Here is a 14,771-nt window from a genome sequence, read left to right as displayed (position 1 = left end):
AGATTAAGGATAAATTCACAACCATTAAATTATATCAGAAAGCAGTTATTTTATTCAATTTTAAATGCTAGTCATAAATCTTATTATACTCAAGCAATTTACCTAGAGTTTGATTACCACATCCATCAGGCACTAAAGAGGAGAGCTGGACAGAAGAATTTTCTACAATCTTCCTTACAAGGCTGAATCCATTACTATGAACTCCAGAAGAGGCTATTCCAATGATAACATCCCCCTCAGTGATCCTGTCCAGTTGAGGGAGCTTTTGATCCCGCTCCATGGCACCAACAGCAAAACCTGCAAGGTCATATTCTCCTGGTGGATATATACCTGGCATTTCAGCTGTCTCACCTCCTGGTTAAAGAGATATAAGAAGACAAGTTAGTGAAATCAGGAAATATTTTTAAGTTAACCACCATTACATTTAAAATCTAATATATACTGTAAGGAATTAAATACCAAAGTAGTTGTTTAATTATAAATTATTTGCAAATATCAAGACTTAAGGAGTGATTTGAGGGAAATATGCCATAGAAAAGATGAACTTTTCCTTATTCTCTTATATTAATTATCAAACTATTAACTAGTTAGTATTAACTAACTATCAAACAACACTATGCTAGGCACTGGGCATAAAAACAGATCAATAGCCTGGTATTGTACTAGGCTACAATGAGAAGGGATTACATTACCAGAACAAGGAAAAGCTTATAAAAGGGCACAGAGACAGAAAATGCAATGTGTCAAGTATGGAGACTACTAGTAAATAGGCCTATTTGGCTCAGTATGTGTGAAGATTTGCAGGGAGAATCAGAAACAAAGGAACTCATTAACAACCCAGTGTTTTGATAAAGTGAAAAACATAAATTACCTTTGAAAAACTCATTATTTGATAAAAACTTCTGGGAAAACTAGAAAAAACTCAAGAAACTGGTATATGGTTGGTTTAGACCAACCACATTCTATAGTCCACAATATTTTATAAATAGTTAAGTGGCCTTAATATTAACATATTATTGACAAAGATGGCAACAAATGGCAATGTTGGAGGGGCTCTGGAATGAATAGACACACTGACATATTTTTGGTGGAGATATAAAATGGTACACCAATTTTGGAAATCAATATGGAGTTATGTAAACAGAGTGATAAAAATATCCATATCCTTTGAACTAGAGATATCATTACTTCATCCTTCAAGGGAGTCAATTATAAGAAAAGTCCTCACACACAACAAAATACTTATAGCAGCACTATAAAAAGATTGTAAACAAAGTAGATACCCATAAACTGGGAAATAGCTAAACAAATTGTACACAAACATAATGGAATATTATTGTGCTATAAGAAATGTTATGTGATGAGTACAGAGAAGCATGGAAAGATCCTTATGAACTGAGAGTGAAGAACCAAGTAAAAATATATAATACCTACAAGAATGCAAGTGAAAAGAATAATCACACACACAAATGAAAAATGATATAAATATCAAGCATGATCTGAATGAAAGATAACCTCAATTTACCCCTTTGAAAAGGGTAAAGGTCCATAGGTTTGGGACTTTAAAAAAATAGGTACTGTCAGTTGTGTTTTCTTTCTCCCCTCACTAAAAAATGTTATTTGTTATATGGGATGGCTCTTGGGGGGAAGAGGAGGGGAAGGAAACTATGATAATATACAAACCAGAAGATATCCATAAAAACTTAAACAAAAACACCTTGAATAAAGACAGATGTTTTGATTGCCAAATTTAGAGAAGACAGAAAACTGGAAGTATATAGCAAACCGACCTGTGGTTCCTATATAGTTTCTCTGTGGGTGGTGGCCTGAGGAGAATGGAGATGAGAGGAATATGGATGCGAGATAGATAAGGCAGTTAAAGGAAGAGAAGGAGGAATAAAGACTCAGAGACCACAAATTAAAACACCTGGGGACATGTGAGCTCTGTAATTACCTCTCTAGAAAGAGAAAGCAAGTGGAGAAATTATAAGTATGAGGACCAAGAGACCTGCGTGGAGCTGAGAACTCTGGGATATCCCCCATGGGCCACACGGACAAGAGATTAATGGGAGATGTGCTGCGCTGCGTCAGTCAGTTAGACATGAGGAACATAATAGGCCACAGCAAGATCAAGATTGTAAGAGGCAAGAGGGACGGCAAACCCTGTGAGAGTAAGAGGTGGTGTAAGAGAAGAGATGGGAAGAGGAGGCTTGAGGCTTGCACATGTTCCCCCCCAGCCTTTATTGGGGACCTTAGGAATGTCAAGCAGGAGGTGATTAATGAATGACATGACATAGGTTTTTACATTGGTAGCATAGACAATGAGGGAATCAAAGAGGACGACATTGATTGAACCTGCTTTGCAAATGAATGTAGTCCTAGCCAGGACACCATGGCTGTCAACGCCCATACCAGGAATTTGCTAGTCCTTTAGATTGTCCCTTTCCATACAAGGGACATCAAGTGATCTGCCAAGATGCTAAGATGCCTGGTATGCTATAAAGTATAGCTAACATTTTTGGATAACAAAATTAGGATTCATAAAATCATCAAAAGATCTGAAATCAAAAAGGTTCTTCCAGGTCTCCAGTTTCACAACTGAAATCAGAGTGTAATCACAGTGGATAAAGTGAAAAATTTGGAGTCAGGAAGACCTGGGCTCTAATGATTTAATACCATTTTGGACACATACTTGCTAAGAATGAGTAATTCAATTAACTTTTCATCTTAGCCTGTTTTCCCATCTGTAAAGTAGGAATCATAATGGCACCTACAACATGAGCACACATGCAGGCACATAGAAACACACACAATCATACGTATATGTGTGGGCATATATACATATGCCCTAAATGCGAAATAAACACTAGTTATTATATTTGACTCTTCACTCTCTTTCAAACCTCCCCTACCCTAATACCTGCCCCAAACCTATAACTAATAAGAAATCATGTCCTTTTAAAAACCATTACCTTTCTGTCTTAGAAATGATACCAGGTATTGGTTCCAAGGCAGATGAGCAATAAAGGCTAGGTAATTGTAGTTAACTGATTTGCCCAAGATTACATGGCTAGGAAGTATTTGAGACCATATTTGAACCCAGGCCCTCCTGTCTCCAGATCTGGATTTAATTCACTGAGTCACCTCTCCTATTAGTCTTACATCAACATCCCTGATATTTATTCCTTTCTGTCCAATTGCTCAGCCGCCAACCTAGATTAAAGGCTTTTTAAACTTTTCATGAGGACCACTATAACAGCTTCCTAACTGGACTATTTCCAAAGCATCTTCTATGGAGTTTCCAAAATAATTTTCCTGAAGCACATATCTGGTTGTCACTCTCCTTTTTGGTTAAGAACCTTCAGTAGCTTCCTTCTGCTTCTTAAGAAAAAATATAATACACTGTGGTACAATCGAACGTAATGGACTTCTCCAGTAGTGTCAATGCAATGACCCTGAACAATGTGCAGGGATCTAAAAAACACTATCCACAAGCAGAGGATAAACTGTGGGAGTAAAAACACCGAGGAAAAGCAACTGCTAGACTACAGGGGTTGAGGGGATATGACTGAGGAGAGACTCTAAATGAACACTCTGGTGCAAACACCAACAACATGGAAATGGGTTCGAATCAAGAATACTTGTGATACCCAGTGGAATCGCGCATCGGCTATGGGATAGGTGGGGAGAAAATGATCTTTGCATCCAATAAATAATGCTTGGAAATGACCAAATAAAATAATGTTTAAAAAAAAAATAAATAAAATCACTTTCATGTCATATGTGTTGTTTTGCACAATTCACATTCTGACTTCAGGTGTCATATTTTTATCCAGCAGTAGAGAAATCAACCAGACTGATTTTTCTCTCAAAACAGATTATTTATTTTTCTTTTTTTGGTCAACAAGAGAAATTTAAAAAACAACAACAACAAAACAAATGATAATGTTCCAGACAAAGTGGCCCTCTTCCAGACACTCCTCAGCTTATCTTCTTCCCCTCTCAAAAATATTTTATTTCACTAAAAATATTTTTTTCCACTTATAGGAAGAAAAAGGAATAATTTTTATTACAAAAAAATAAAAAAAAACCAATGCATCTAAGACCAGAAGGAAAGAAAGCTGGGAAAAAATTCTTGTAGCAAGTGTCTCTGATAAAAGTCTCATTTCTCAAAAATGTAGAGAACAGAGTAAAGTTTATAAAACAGTCATTTCCAAATGGATAAATGGTCAACAGGTAGTTTTTGGGAGGAAAAAAAATATCAAAGCTATCTATTATCTAGAATCATATGAGATCCCATATCACACCCATCAGATTGGCTTTTGCAAATGGCTAGAAAATTGTACATGATCAGCAGTACCATTACTAGGTCTGTATCCAAATTGTACAAATTTGTTGTCCAAATGGTACAAAAATATTTATAAGGAGCTCTTTTTGTGGAGGCAAAGAATTGAAGAAATGACCCATTCATTGGAGAATGGCTGAACAAGCTGTGGAGTATGATTGTGATGGAAATAACAAGCTGGATGCTTTCAGAAAAACTTGGAATGAGCAGAAGCAGAACACTCAAAGCAACAGCAGTATTTTTGTATACTGATCAACTGTCAATGATTTTAGCTATTTTCACTAATACAAAGACCGAGACAATACTGAAGGACTTGGGATGAAAAATTTTATCCACCTCCAGAGAAAGAACAGGTGGGTGAATGCTGAATGAAGCATATACTTTTTACTTTGTGTATGATGATTTGTTTTCTTTCACATGACTAATATGGAAATGTTTTGCGTGACAGCACAGGCATAACCTATATGAAATTACTTGCCTTCTCAAGGAGGGATAAATGGAGGAGGGAGAGAATTTGTATACACATTTTAGGAAAGTCACTTTGGCAGCTTATATGGAAGATGGATTGGAAAGGGGAGAAACTTGAGACAGGGAGATCAATTGGGGGCTGTCAAAAGAGTTCAAGGAAGAGGTAATGAGGTGGCAGACTATTAATATAGAATGTTGAACACTTATTTTGGTTAGTTATTTCTCATTATCACAAAAATTCCTCATCTGATGTGAAACACTAGGCAAAATGGAAAACAATTTAGTAGGATTTAAATTTAGGTGATATTTCATTGGTGTAGGGAAGGTACTACTGGGATCTGGGAGTTGGGGAAGTCACTGAGAAGTGATAGTGATCTTAAAAACCACAAAGTATTAATAAATTTTAAATAGCAAAATTTTAAAAGCTTGCATGTAATAGAAAATATCATACCCAAAAGAGCACATCCTGCTTCCTCACATGCTTTGGCTATACCAGCAATGATAGTTTCAGCTGTGTGAATATCAAGTTTCCCACAGGAAAAATAATCTAGGAAGAAGAGAGGCTCTGCTCCTTGAGCCAAAATATCATTGACACACATTGCCACCAAATCTTGACCAATAGTATCATGCTTATTGCATTGCTGTGCAATCTGGAGAGAAATAATAAGAGTCCTTGTTACAAAAGAAATAAGCAAAAAACAGTTTGCTTAAGAAAAAAAAGAGAAAACTTATAAAGAGCTAAATAAAAGATTTTTCTACACAAAAAGTTGCAATACCCCTCTAATGAATTCTTAACACCGCCATTTATTATCTCTCTTTGACCATTAATATTCTTGTATCATGCCAAGTACTTGGAGAGTATATCTTATCAAATGTGATATGCCTTTTAAAAATAACTCCTTGATTAAAAAAGACAAACTGATATTCAGGCTTTCCTAAATTCTCAATCTTTGAAAGTTACTTTTAATTTGGTTCCAACTCCATCTGTTCCAGAAGCCAGAAGGGGATCTTTATAACCAGCTGCTTTCAAGTCGAAGAGGCCAGCAAATCCTCCAAGATCTACATTACATCCTATCATAGAAGAAAACATCGCAACACAAAGAACATAAATACACAAACTTCTACCATGTTAACCTTCATATCAATAGATGATTCAAAGGAGACAAGTCAGTACTCTGGGATACATCTAATAAGATAATAGGAAATTTTATTGAATTTACATGTCATTTATTTTTCACTTCTATCAAGTCCTTTCTTCTTACAGAGAATCATAATAGCTAACATTTTAATAGTGATATTATATTGTGCTAAGGATCTGAGGCTACAGTTGAACTCAAGTATTTCTGACACCAGGCCTGGCACTATATTTACTATTGTTCTACTTACCCTTACTAAGCAAAAATGCCCAATATTGAGTCCATGTCTAACAATATGTAAATATTCTGACTACCTCTTTGGAGAAGTATATTTCATTAACTTGTGACCTTTATTTTTTCCTTCTTCAACTCCCCAAACTTTATTTTGCTTTTAGTTACTTCATTTACTTTATGGCATTTAGTTTTTCCACGATTTCCCTCTGTATTAGTTCATAAAAAGTCTTTCCATAGTCCTCTGAATTGTACACTTCTAACTATACAAATAATACTTTCCATTTATGCACCAAATTTTTTAAAAATACCCCTTACTTTCCGATTTAGAATCAATATTTGTGTATCGGTTCCAAGGCAGAAGAGCAGTAAGGGCTATGTAATGGGGGTTAAGTGACTTGCTTAGGGTAAGACAGCTAGTAAGTGTCTGAGGCCAAATTTGAACCCAGGACCCCTCATCCCTGGGCCTGGCTCTCAATCGACTGAAGCCACCCAGCTGCTCCTAATGCACCAAAGTTTTAAGTCATTCCCTGTTGCTCCTCCTTTGCTGTTGATAGCAATGAGGCAAATTATTTCATCCTAAAATAGTGGTCTAAGTCCTCTTTTAAACTACAGAATGTTGGGCTGGATGGAGAAAGGTTGTGCAATATAATTATAGCAAATCTTATTATTTTTTGCATGGTTTTACATTTTGGATCAAAATTGTGTACTAAAAGTATATTTAATATAAGAACATTAGATCATTAACTAAAGTACTAAACTAGACACTTTTTTTTCTATGTTCTATAGTATCTGATCATAGGAAGGTGGGGTATAGTATATAACATAGGGTAAAGTAAATAACATTAAAAAAAAAGCTTTCTAATAGTAAAAAGGCCTATTTGTATTGAAAAGGTTCCTGCATTTTATTCTCTCTTAATTTCTTCCGATGGTATTTGTCTGAAATGTTTCTAAATGTAAGACAAAGAGCAGCTGACTAATATAGAAGTATTTTCAGACAAATTGTGGTTTAAAAACATAATTATATTGTGTCATTAAAAACACAAAAATAAAGAATATGGAGAAATATATGAAGACTTACATGAACTATATTAGAATTTTACTTTTTAAAACCTTACCTTCCATCTTCAAATCAATAGCATGTATTAGTTCCAAGGCAGAAGAGCAGTAAGGGCTTGGGGCAATGGGGGTTAAGTGACTTGCCCAGGGTAAGATAGTTAGGAAGTGCCTGAGGCCATATTTGAACCCAGGATCTCCTGTCTCTAGGTCTGGCTCTCAATCCATTGAGCTACCCAGCTGCCCCCATATTAAGAATTTTAAAAGATAAAACTTTTAATATGAACTATATAAATAGAAGAAAAATCACCCACAAAAATGAGCCAAATGCTAATTATAATTGCCAACCTAGGAATTGAAAATAACCGATAAAGCCTCTTTTTTCAGAAAAGGTGAATTGTTGGTGTGGAATACTGATAGTACTGTCAGATGAGATTGTGTTGTCAGATGGTTTTGCTTAACTCTTTGATTTTGCTAAAGAAGTTCATTTGGTGACGGTGGGGTATAAATACATATTTCAACATGTCCTAAAAACCCAAAGGAATATCAACAAAATGAACTTAAAATGAGTAAGTCATTAAGGATCGAAAAAGATAGGATCTGGCTTACCTGGTCTGGAGGTAGCTTTAGCCAAAGGCTTAATTTTCTTAACTAGTTCATTGCCAGCTGCAATATCCACCCCACTTTCCTTGTAAGTCAGGCCTCTAAAACATTAAAAATGTTAAGCTGTAATTTATCTGTCAAGTCCAATTACTTCCCTGTAACATATGAACAAGGCATGATCTATGCAGAAATATATGAACACTTTGTGATGGTTAATTAATCAAAGAGTAGTTAGTGTTTATGTGCTAAGCACTATCCTAGGTACTAAGGATGAAAACATAAAGAATAAAATAAAAATTTCTAGTTATAAGGATACTTACATTAGAATGTGACTTAATTATAGCACTGATTACAGAAATACAAAGAAAATTCCCAAATAAAATCTCAGTTTTCTCAATATTAGCCTATAGTATACAATTTTTACCTTAACTATTTTGATTTGAAGGCAAAAATGACCAATGTACATTTTTTGTCTTCTCAGCTTTTTGTTTAAATACCAAAGAATGACTGAAGTCATGGATATCTACAAAATAAGAAAACTAGGCCTTGATCAAGTTGGTTAAGTACTTGTACTAGCATATACATTCACCAGTTTTCAATTTCATCATGAAGATACGACAGAGGGGAAGAACTATATAAAATCTATGAAAAGAGGGAACAAATTCACTGATAATCATTCTCTTGTTAATGTACTATTCCAATAAGAGGCAGCCTGGTACAGCAGATATCAGGAGACTTGGGTTCAACTCTATTTTCAGGAGTTCCTCACCAAATAATTAGTTTTAGAAATGGAAGGGCCTTTGGAAGCCAGAGTACAATCTCCTTATTTTACCTATTAAGAAACTGAGGCTGCAAGAGGTTAGGTGATATCTCCAGAGTGAAAAAATTTGAGCTCAGGTTTTTCTAAGTCCAACATCACCTAGTTGCTGGTTTGGAAGCAAAGCTTTTATGTATAAAATGAGGATACTAATTCTTGCTTTACTCATCACACAGGACTGTTGCATATAAAGTATTCTGTATACATTAGGGTGCTATAAAAATGTATTTTAATATGTGATATAGCACATGACTGTTCATGCTATTCAGGAGTGGGGACTCTCCATGAAATTATCAAGACTTTCATTAGAAATAACATAATTTTAACATTACAGAACTGGACAGTAAAACATCATTTCCAAGCTTAAAAAAAAAAAGGCTTGACTTCTGATGTAACAATGATATAAGAAATCTACCAAGTCTTGTAAGAAATAGTATATCAATATGAAAGTAGAGTTTGTATGTAGGTTAATTTGGATTATCAAAGGGACAGAATTTCTTGTTAGAGACAGGCATAACTGGGGAAAAAAGTGAAGAGAATAATCAACTCCCTCAAATATAACGTAGAATTAAAGAATCCATGATGGAATTAAGAATGTAGCACTTTCATTAAGTTGAATGGAATAATAATGGAAACACATCTTGAATAAGCAATGGGCAAACAAAATTGATTAAAACCTGGCAAGGGGGGGCAGCTGGGTGGATCAGTAGATTAAGATCCAGGCCTAAAGATGGGAGGCCCTGGGTTAAAATCTGGCCTCAGACACTTCCTAGGTGTGTGACCCTGAGCAAGTCACTTAAAACCCACTGCCTAGGAACCAAAACACATTATTACTTCTAAGATAGAAGGTAAGGGTTTTAATTAAAAAAAAAAAAATAACACAAACCCTAGGAAAAAGTTGCCTGATAAAACCAGTTCAAAATAGTGTCATATTAATGTTTCTCCATTTTATCTATAGTACATATCTAATACCATTTCATAATATTTAATGAATAAGAACATATGCTATGTATGATTAAAAGAATGAGGCTAGAAAAGGCAGTTAGATGGTTCAGTGGACAGTGGCAGGAAAGTTAAAATCTGGCCTCAAGCACTTTTTAGCTGTGTGACCCTGGGCAGGTTACTTAACCCCAAATACCTAGCCCTTACTAATCTTCTGCCCTGGAACCAATAGTTCCTATTGATTTTAAGATGGAAGAGAAGAGTTAAAAAAATGGAGGGTACACACCAAAATTTTTAAAAAATGTAGTTTATTGTTTTCACAAGATTATCATTGCACATGATGATGATCAAAAGAAATTTTCCTTAACCATTAACTGCAGATACGACGGACATAATAGTAAACTGGTATTTTAAAAATACAATGAATATGCCCCTCAATAAGGCAAATGCACATAATCAAAATCATATATAATTATAAAAAGCATAACTATTGATAGCATAAAATTATAATACATTAGCATTATTTTTTAATCCTTAAATATTTTCCTAACAGAGGAAGTTACCAAGAAATTTTTTTCACTTTAGTTAGAATGCTGCTGTATTTGATTCAAAGCCACTTGTAATATTTAATTCCCCAGCAGTATAGAAAGATCTTAAAAATGTGGTCTAGGTTAGTTTAAGGGAACAACACTACATTTCATTTTGTATCAACAAGTACAGGATTAATCAATGCAGGTTAGGTCTGAGCTAATAATGACTTTAATTTCTCTAAAAATTATTTTACCTGGGCCGTTTCAGGAAAGAGATAGCTCTATAGCCAATGTCCTTTCTATAAATGGCTCCTTCAAATTTTATAATAGCTATTCCTTTGTTGGCTTCTTCAAGAGCAGACATCAGATCTCTCTGGATGGCTGTTACTGTAAGAACTCTACCACCATTCGTTACTATTTTATCCTCTTTCAGAGCTGTGCCTGCTTGAAACACCTCGAGGCCTAAAGCTTTAGCCTCAGGAATTCCTAAAAGAGATGACATTTAAACACATCTTTTAACAAGTCATGACAAGAAAGATCCAAACTTCCTTGATTATTTTGTAGTGATTCTGTCTATGGTTATATTGTCTCTCCATTTAAACCATAACCTCCTTGTAAGGAAGGATTGTTTCATCTGCTGTCTTTATATTCCTACAGCTTGATACCCAGAAGGGGGATAGATGGGATAATAAACTTGGATGTTTATATACCCCAAGTCATGATGGACATTGAAGTTTCTTAATTAAAATTTCCAAAGCCTCAATCTGTTGTTTTGTGATTAACATTCCACTGGAGGTGGAAGTGGATGCATATGCTGAAATATAGATCCAAGGCTAACAAAACCAACTAGAAGAGAATTTAGAGGACTATATATTTTATATGCATTATGGCTAAAATTATAAAAATATTTGTGAACTTCCTACAACCCCAGAGTAGCCAGTCCTAGAAAAGAAGTGATAATGAAAGAGTTGTTTGCCAATGTGATGATCAACCAAAATGGTAGTCTGAATTACCTGTTATCTCTATGCCTTTGATGTAGTTTGCTGGATAGCCTTTACTTGCCATGACAACAGTTACAGCAGTGCTATCTTCAAGCCATACTGGCAGAGAATTAGAAAGCTGACCATCTAAAATTGATTGGATTACTTCATAAAAATCACTTTTAAGAAGTGGAAGAATTACCTAAAATAAAAAAAAATAGCACAGTGAAGTTAAATTTTAATACCTCCCAGATATCATAATCATTGAAATGCTAGGAATGACATATGTAATGCTTAAAAAGATATTACTCTAAGAAGGATGACAATTCTGATATGAACATTTAGAGTTTACACATTCGTATTTCACTTGCCTTTGAGAATTTATGTATTAATTTTTACCTACCTGACATTCTGGATCCCCAAATCTGCAATTAAACTCCAGAACTTTTGGGCCATTCTTGGTAAGCATTATACCAGCATACAATATTCCTTCAATAAAGAGCAGAAATCTACAATGAAGGGAACATAGCTACATAGATTTAAAATTTCATAATGATTTTCTAAAGGCTCTGGTTCATTTGTTATGAATAAGCTAATTTTGTTCATTTCTTGTTTATTTCAGGGACGGGTAAAATGACACAGGAGCATCCTTGAGGTTTTCCACAAAGTGACACTCAAAGATCAATGATCCTACCTATATATGGAATGCCTTCTTGCCGCATGCCATCTACTGTTCTCTGAAGAATGGTATTTTTAATTTTCAATAACAGATCCATAGGAACCTAGGGAAAACCCAGAAAGGTACTTTTAAGGTAATTCTTTTATGTATTTTTTATACTAATATGATTTCATATGAATAAATACAAAAATCCAGCATGTCATCTTACAAATACAAAATGATCTATATTTATTAAGATACCATAATTAGCAAATAGGATTTATTCTCAGGAAATCAAGCAGCAGCAGTTAACAAATTCTACACTGATCTTGTCACTTCCTGCTAAGGGAACACAGTATTATTATTTTACTGAAAAAATTCTAAAAGCTTATCCAGAAATATAAACCATTAGGAAACCTAATAAAAATTTAGTAGAGACAGCTTAAAAAGTAGCCAGGGATAGATGACCAGAGCACAGAACCTGGTGCCAGGAAGATCTGAATACAAATCCCATCAAAAGTCATATTACTCAGTCCTGTGTAAGTAATGAATTTGTTGCTCTCAGTTTCCTCTTCTGTCAAATGGGGATAATAATAGCACCTTTCTCCTCAGGTGGTTTTGAGGATTAAATGAAATTATATTTTAAAGGATTTTTGCAAACTGAATGTTATATTATTTTTTAATCTTTATAATACTTAAGGTAATTTCCCAAAGTTCTTAGTAAGCTAAGTTGGACAGCGGAAACATAAGTCACAAAGCTTAAAAAAGACAAATAAACTTACCTTTTGTCTTAGAATAAGTTCTAAGGCAGAAGAGCAAGGCAATTGGGATTAAGTGATTTGCCCAGGGACACATAGCTGGGAAGTATCACAAAGGCCAAATTTGAACCGAGGACCTCCCATCTCCCATCTGGCTCTTAATTCACTGAGCCATGTAGCTGCTCCAAAAAGAATTTTAAAACTAAACTACTGTGAGTAAAGAAATACAAACAAAAACTTTTAACAAATTTTGAAAGACAAGTTAATTTTCAGAAAAAACGTAGTCTGTCACATAGTGAATAGAAAAGCTGGCAAGAATCAGGAAGATTTGGGTTCAAATTTCACCCCAGCAGCTATTGGCTTTATATGTGCCTGGGTGAGTCATTCAACCTCTTAGTATACCAGGCAACTGTTAGAGAGCAGGTACCAATCTACATTGGTAGAGTTCTCTTATTGGTGAGCTCCCTATATTGATGAAACCACTTTCAAAGTTTTATCAACATGGCATATATTTAAGACAGTAACATTGTCTCTGCACTATCAATTTGGGACAGTTATATTCAGCATTTTGTAATCATTAATTTTTGCACTCAGATTTATTTCCAAAGTATGACGTATTCCTGTTATTTAAGAATTTCAGAAACTATGATTCACCTGCCCAATTAAGATGTCAAACCATGGTTACAAAGTCAACGTTGTAACCTGGCTGGTGATCCAGATATTTCTGCTAAAGTTATTTAATATTTACAAATACGGTGTAGAAAAAAGGAACTTGGGAAGATCTGTTCCAACTACAGCTCAGCTTAGCTTTTTAACAGAGTGTGAACTTTTCATTATAAAAAGGAAAAAGGAGGCATAACAAATAAGGAGGCTCAACAAATCAGAAAACAAAGCTTGCTAAACAGTTAAGTGCTAAGCTTTGGAATCAGGACCAGAGTTTAAAACTCCACGTCTGACTATAATGAGTTGTGGGCAGGTCACAACCTCTATGCATCTCAAGGAACTCCCTAGGACTTTTCTTGGACATCACAGATAATTATAATTTATGTTGATGGAAGGAACCTCCACAGATCAGGAAGGATACAATATAAAGAACTGGTCCTTTAAGTAGGAATTCAGAATTTCCAGAAAGCAACTCTGCTATGGGAATATTAGAGACATTAGGAACCTGAGGTGATGAGTCCCGTATTCTAGTGTCAGAATAGCCATTTACAAGTTTTTTGATGGGGGGGGAAGAGAGGAAAAGACCACACTTGTACAAAAATATCTATAGCTGCCGTTTTGTAGTGGCAAAGAATTGGATGGAACTAAAGGATGTCCACCAATTGGGGAATGGCTGAACAAATTGTGGTATATGATGGTGATGGAATTCTATTGTGTTGTAAGAAATGATGAATAGGATGTCAGAAAGAGCTGAAAAAACCTACATGAACTGATAAAGAGTGAAATAAGCAGAACCAAGAACATATCGCACATATTATCAGCAATATTATGGAATGACAAATTGTAACAGACTTCCCTACTCTGAGCAACACAATGATCCAGGACATTTTTTTTTAGCAGCACCAGATTTGATTTTATTAAAAAAAAATTTTTTTTGTCTTAAACAAACAAATTTAAGTATTTTTCCACAGTTACATAATTCATGTTCTTTCCCTCCCCCATCCTAGAGTTGATAGGTAATTCTACTGGGTTATTCCTTGGAATTGGATCCATGACAATTTTGAGGGCCTTGTAAAGAATGCTATCTACCTCCAGAGACAGAGCTGTTATAGTAGGAATGCAGATGGAAGCATATGATTTATCACTTGTTTATTTGGGTATATGATTTGGAGTTTTGGTTTTATAGGATTATTCACTTAAAAAAATGAACACGGGAGTATGCTTTACATGAAGATAAGTGTATAACCCAGATCAAATTGTTTGCCATCTCCAGGAAGAGGGAAGGAAGGAGGGATATAGACAATTTGGATCACATAACTTTGGATGTAGAAATGTTACTTATGTAACTGGTAAAATAGAGTTATTATAATAATAAAAAATACTTGCCTAATTTATAGATTATTACTTTACTTACCTGTGGTGTTGGACAATAAGCTCCCATTCCTCCCGTATTGGGGCCATGGTCTCCATCCAATAATCGCTTATGGTCCTGGGCTGGCGGCATAAGCGCCACAGTCTTACCATCAGTGAAGCACAAACACTACAGGGAAAAGACAATTTTCCCATTTATTAGGGTTTACATTT

General features: G+C 34.9%; 1 protein-coding gene across 4 annotated transcripts in view; it reads right to left on the bottom strand.

The window, feature by feature from the left end:
* The window catches only part of GART (phosphoribosylglycinamide formyltransferase, phosphoribosylglycinamide synthetase, phosphoribosylaminoimidazole synthetase), a 40,936-nt gene that overhangs the window by 14,518 nt on the left and 11,647 nt on the right, over positions 1-14,771 (bottom strand). For all 4 annotated transcript variants that reach the window (XM_056826053.1, XM_056826054.1, XM_056826052.1 and 1 more), the window contains exons 8-16: positions 14,602-14,727; positions 11,803-11,890; positions 11,512-11,597; positions 11,142-11,310; positions 10,383-10,614; positions 7,846-7,940; positions 5,775-5,884; positions 5,265-5,463; positions 103-354 (exon numbers count right to left, since the gene is read on the bottom strand). In XM_056826053.1, coding sequence (XP_056682031.1) covers positions 103-354; positions 5,265-5,463; positions 5,775-5,884; positions 7,846-7,940; positions 10,383-10,614; positions 11,142-11,310; positions 11,512-11,597; positions 11,803-11,890; positions 14,602-14,727 — 1,357 coding nt within the window. The remainder of the gene's footprint in view (positions 1-102; positions 355-5,264; positions 5,464-5,774; positions 5,885-7,845; positions 7,941-10,382; positions 10,615-11,141; positions 11,311-11,511; positions 11,598-11,802; positions 11,891-14,601; positions 14,728-14,771) is intronic.

Source organism: Monodelphis domestica, chromosome 4 (assembly GCF_027887165.1).
Source record: "Monodelphis domestica isolate mMonDom1 chromosome 4, mMonDom1.pri, whole genome shotgun sequence".
Classification (NCBI taxonomy): Eukaryota; Metazoa; Chordata; class Mammalia; order Didelphimorphia; family Didelphidae; genus Monodelphis; species Monodelphis domestica.
This window is presented reverse-complemented; position numbering and strand designations above follow the sequence as displayed.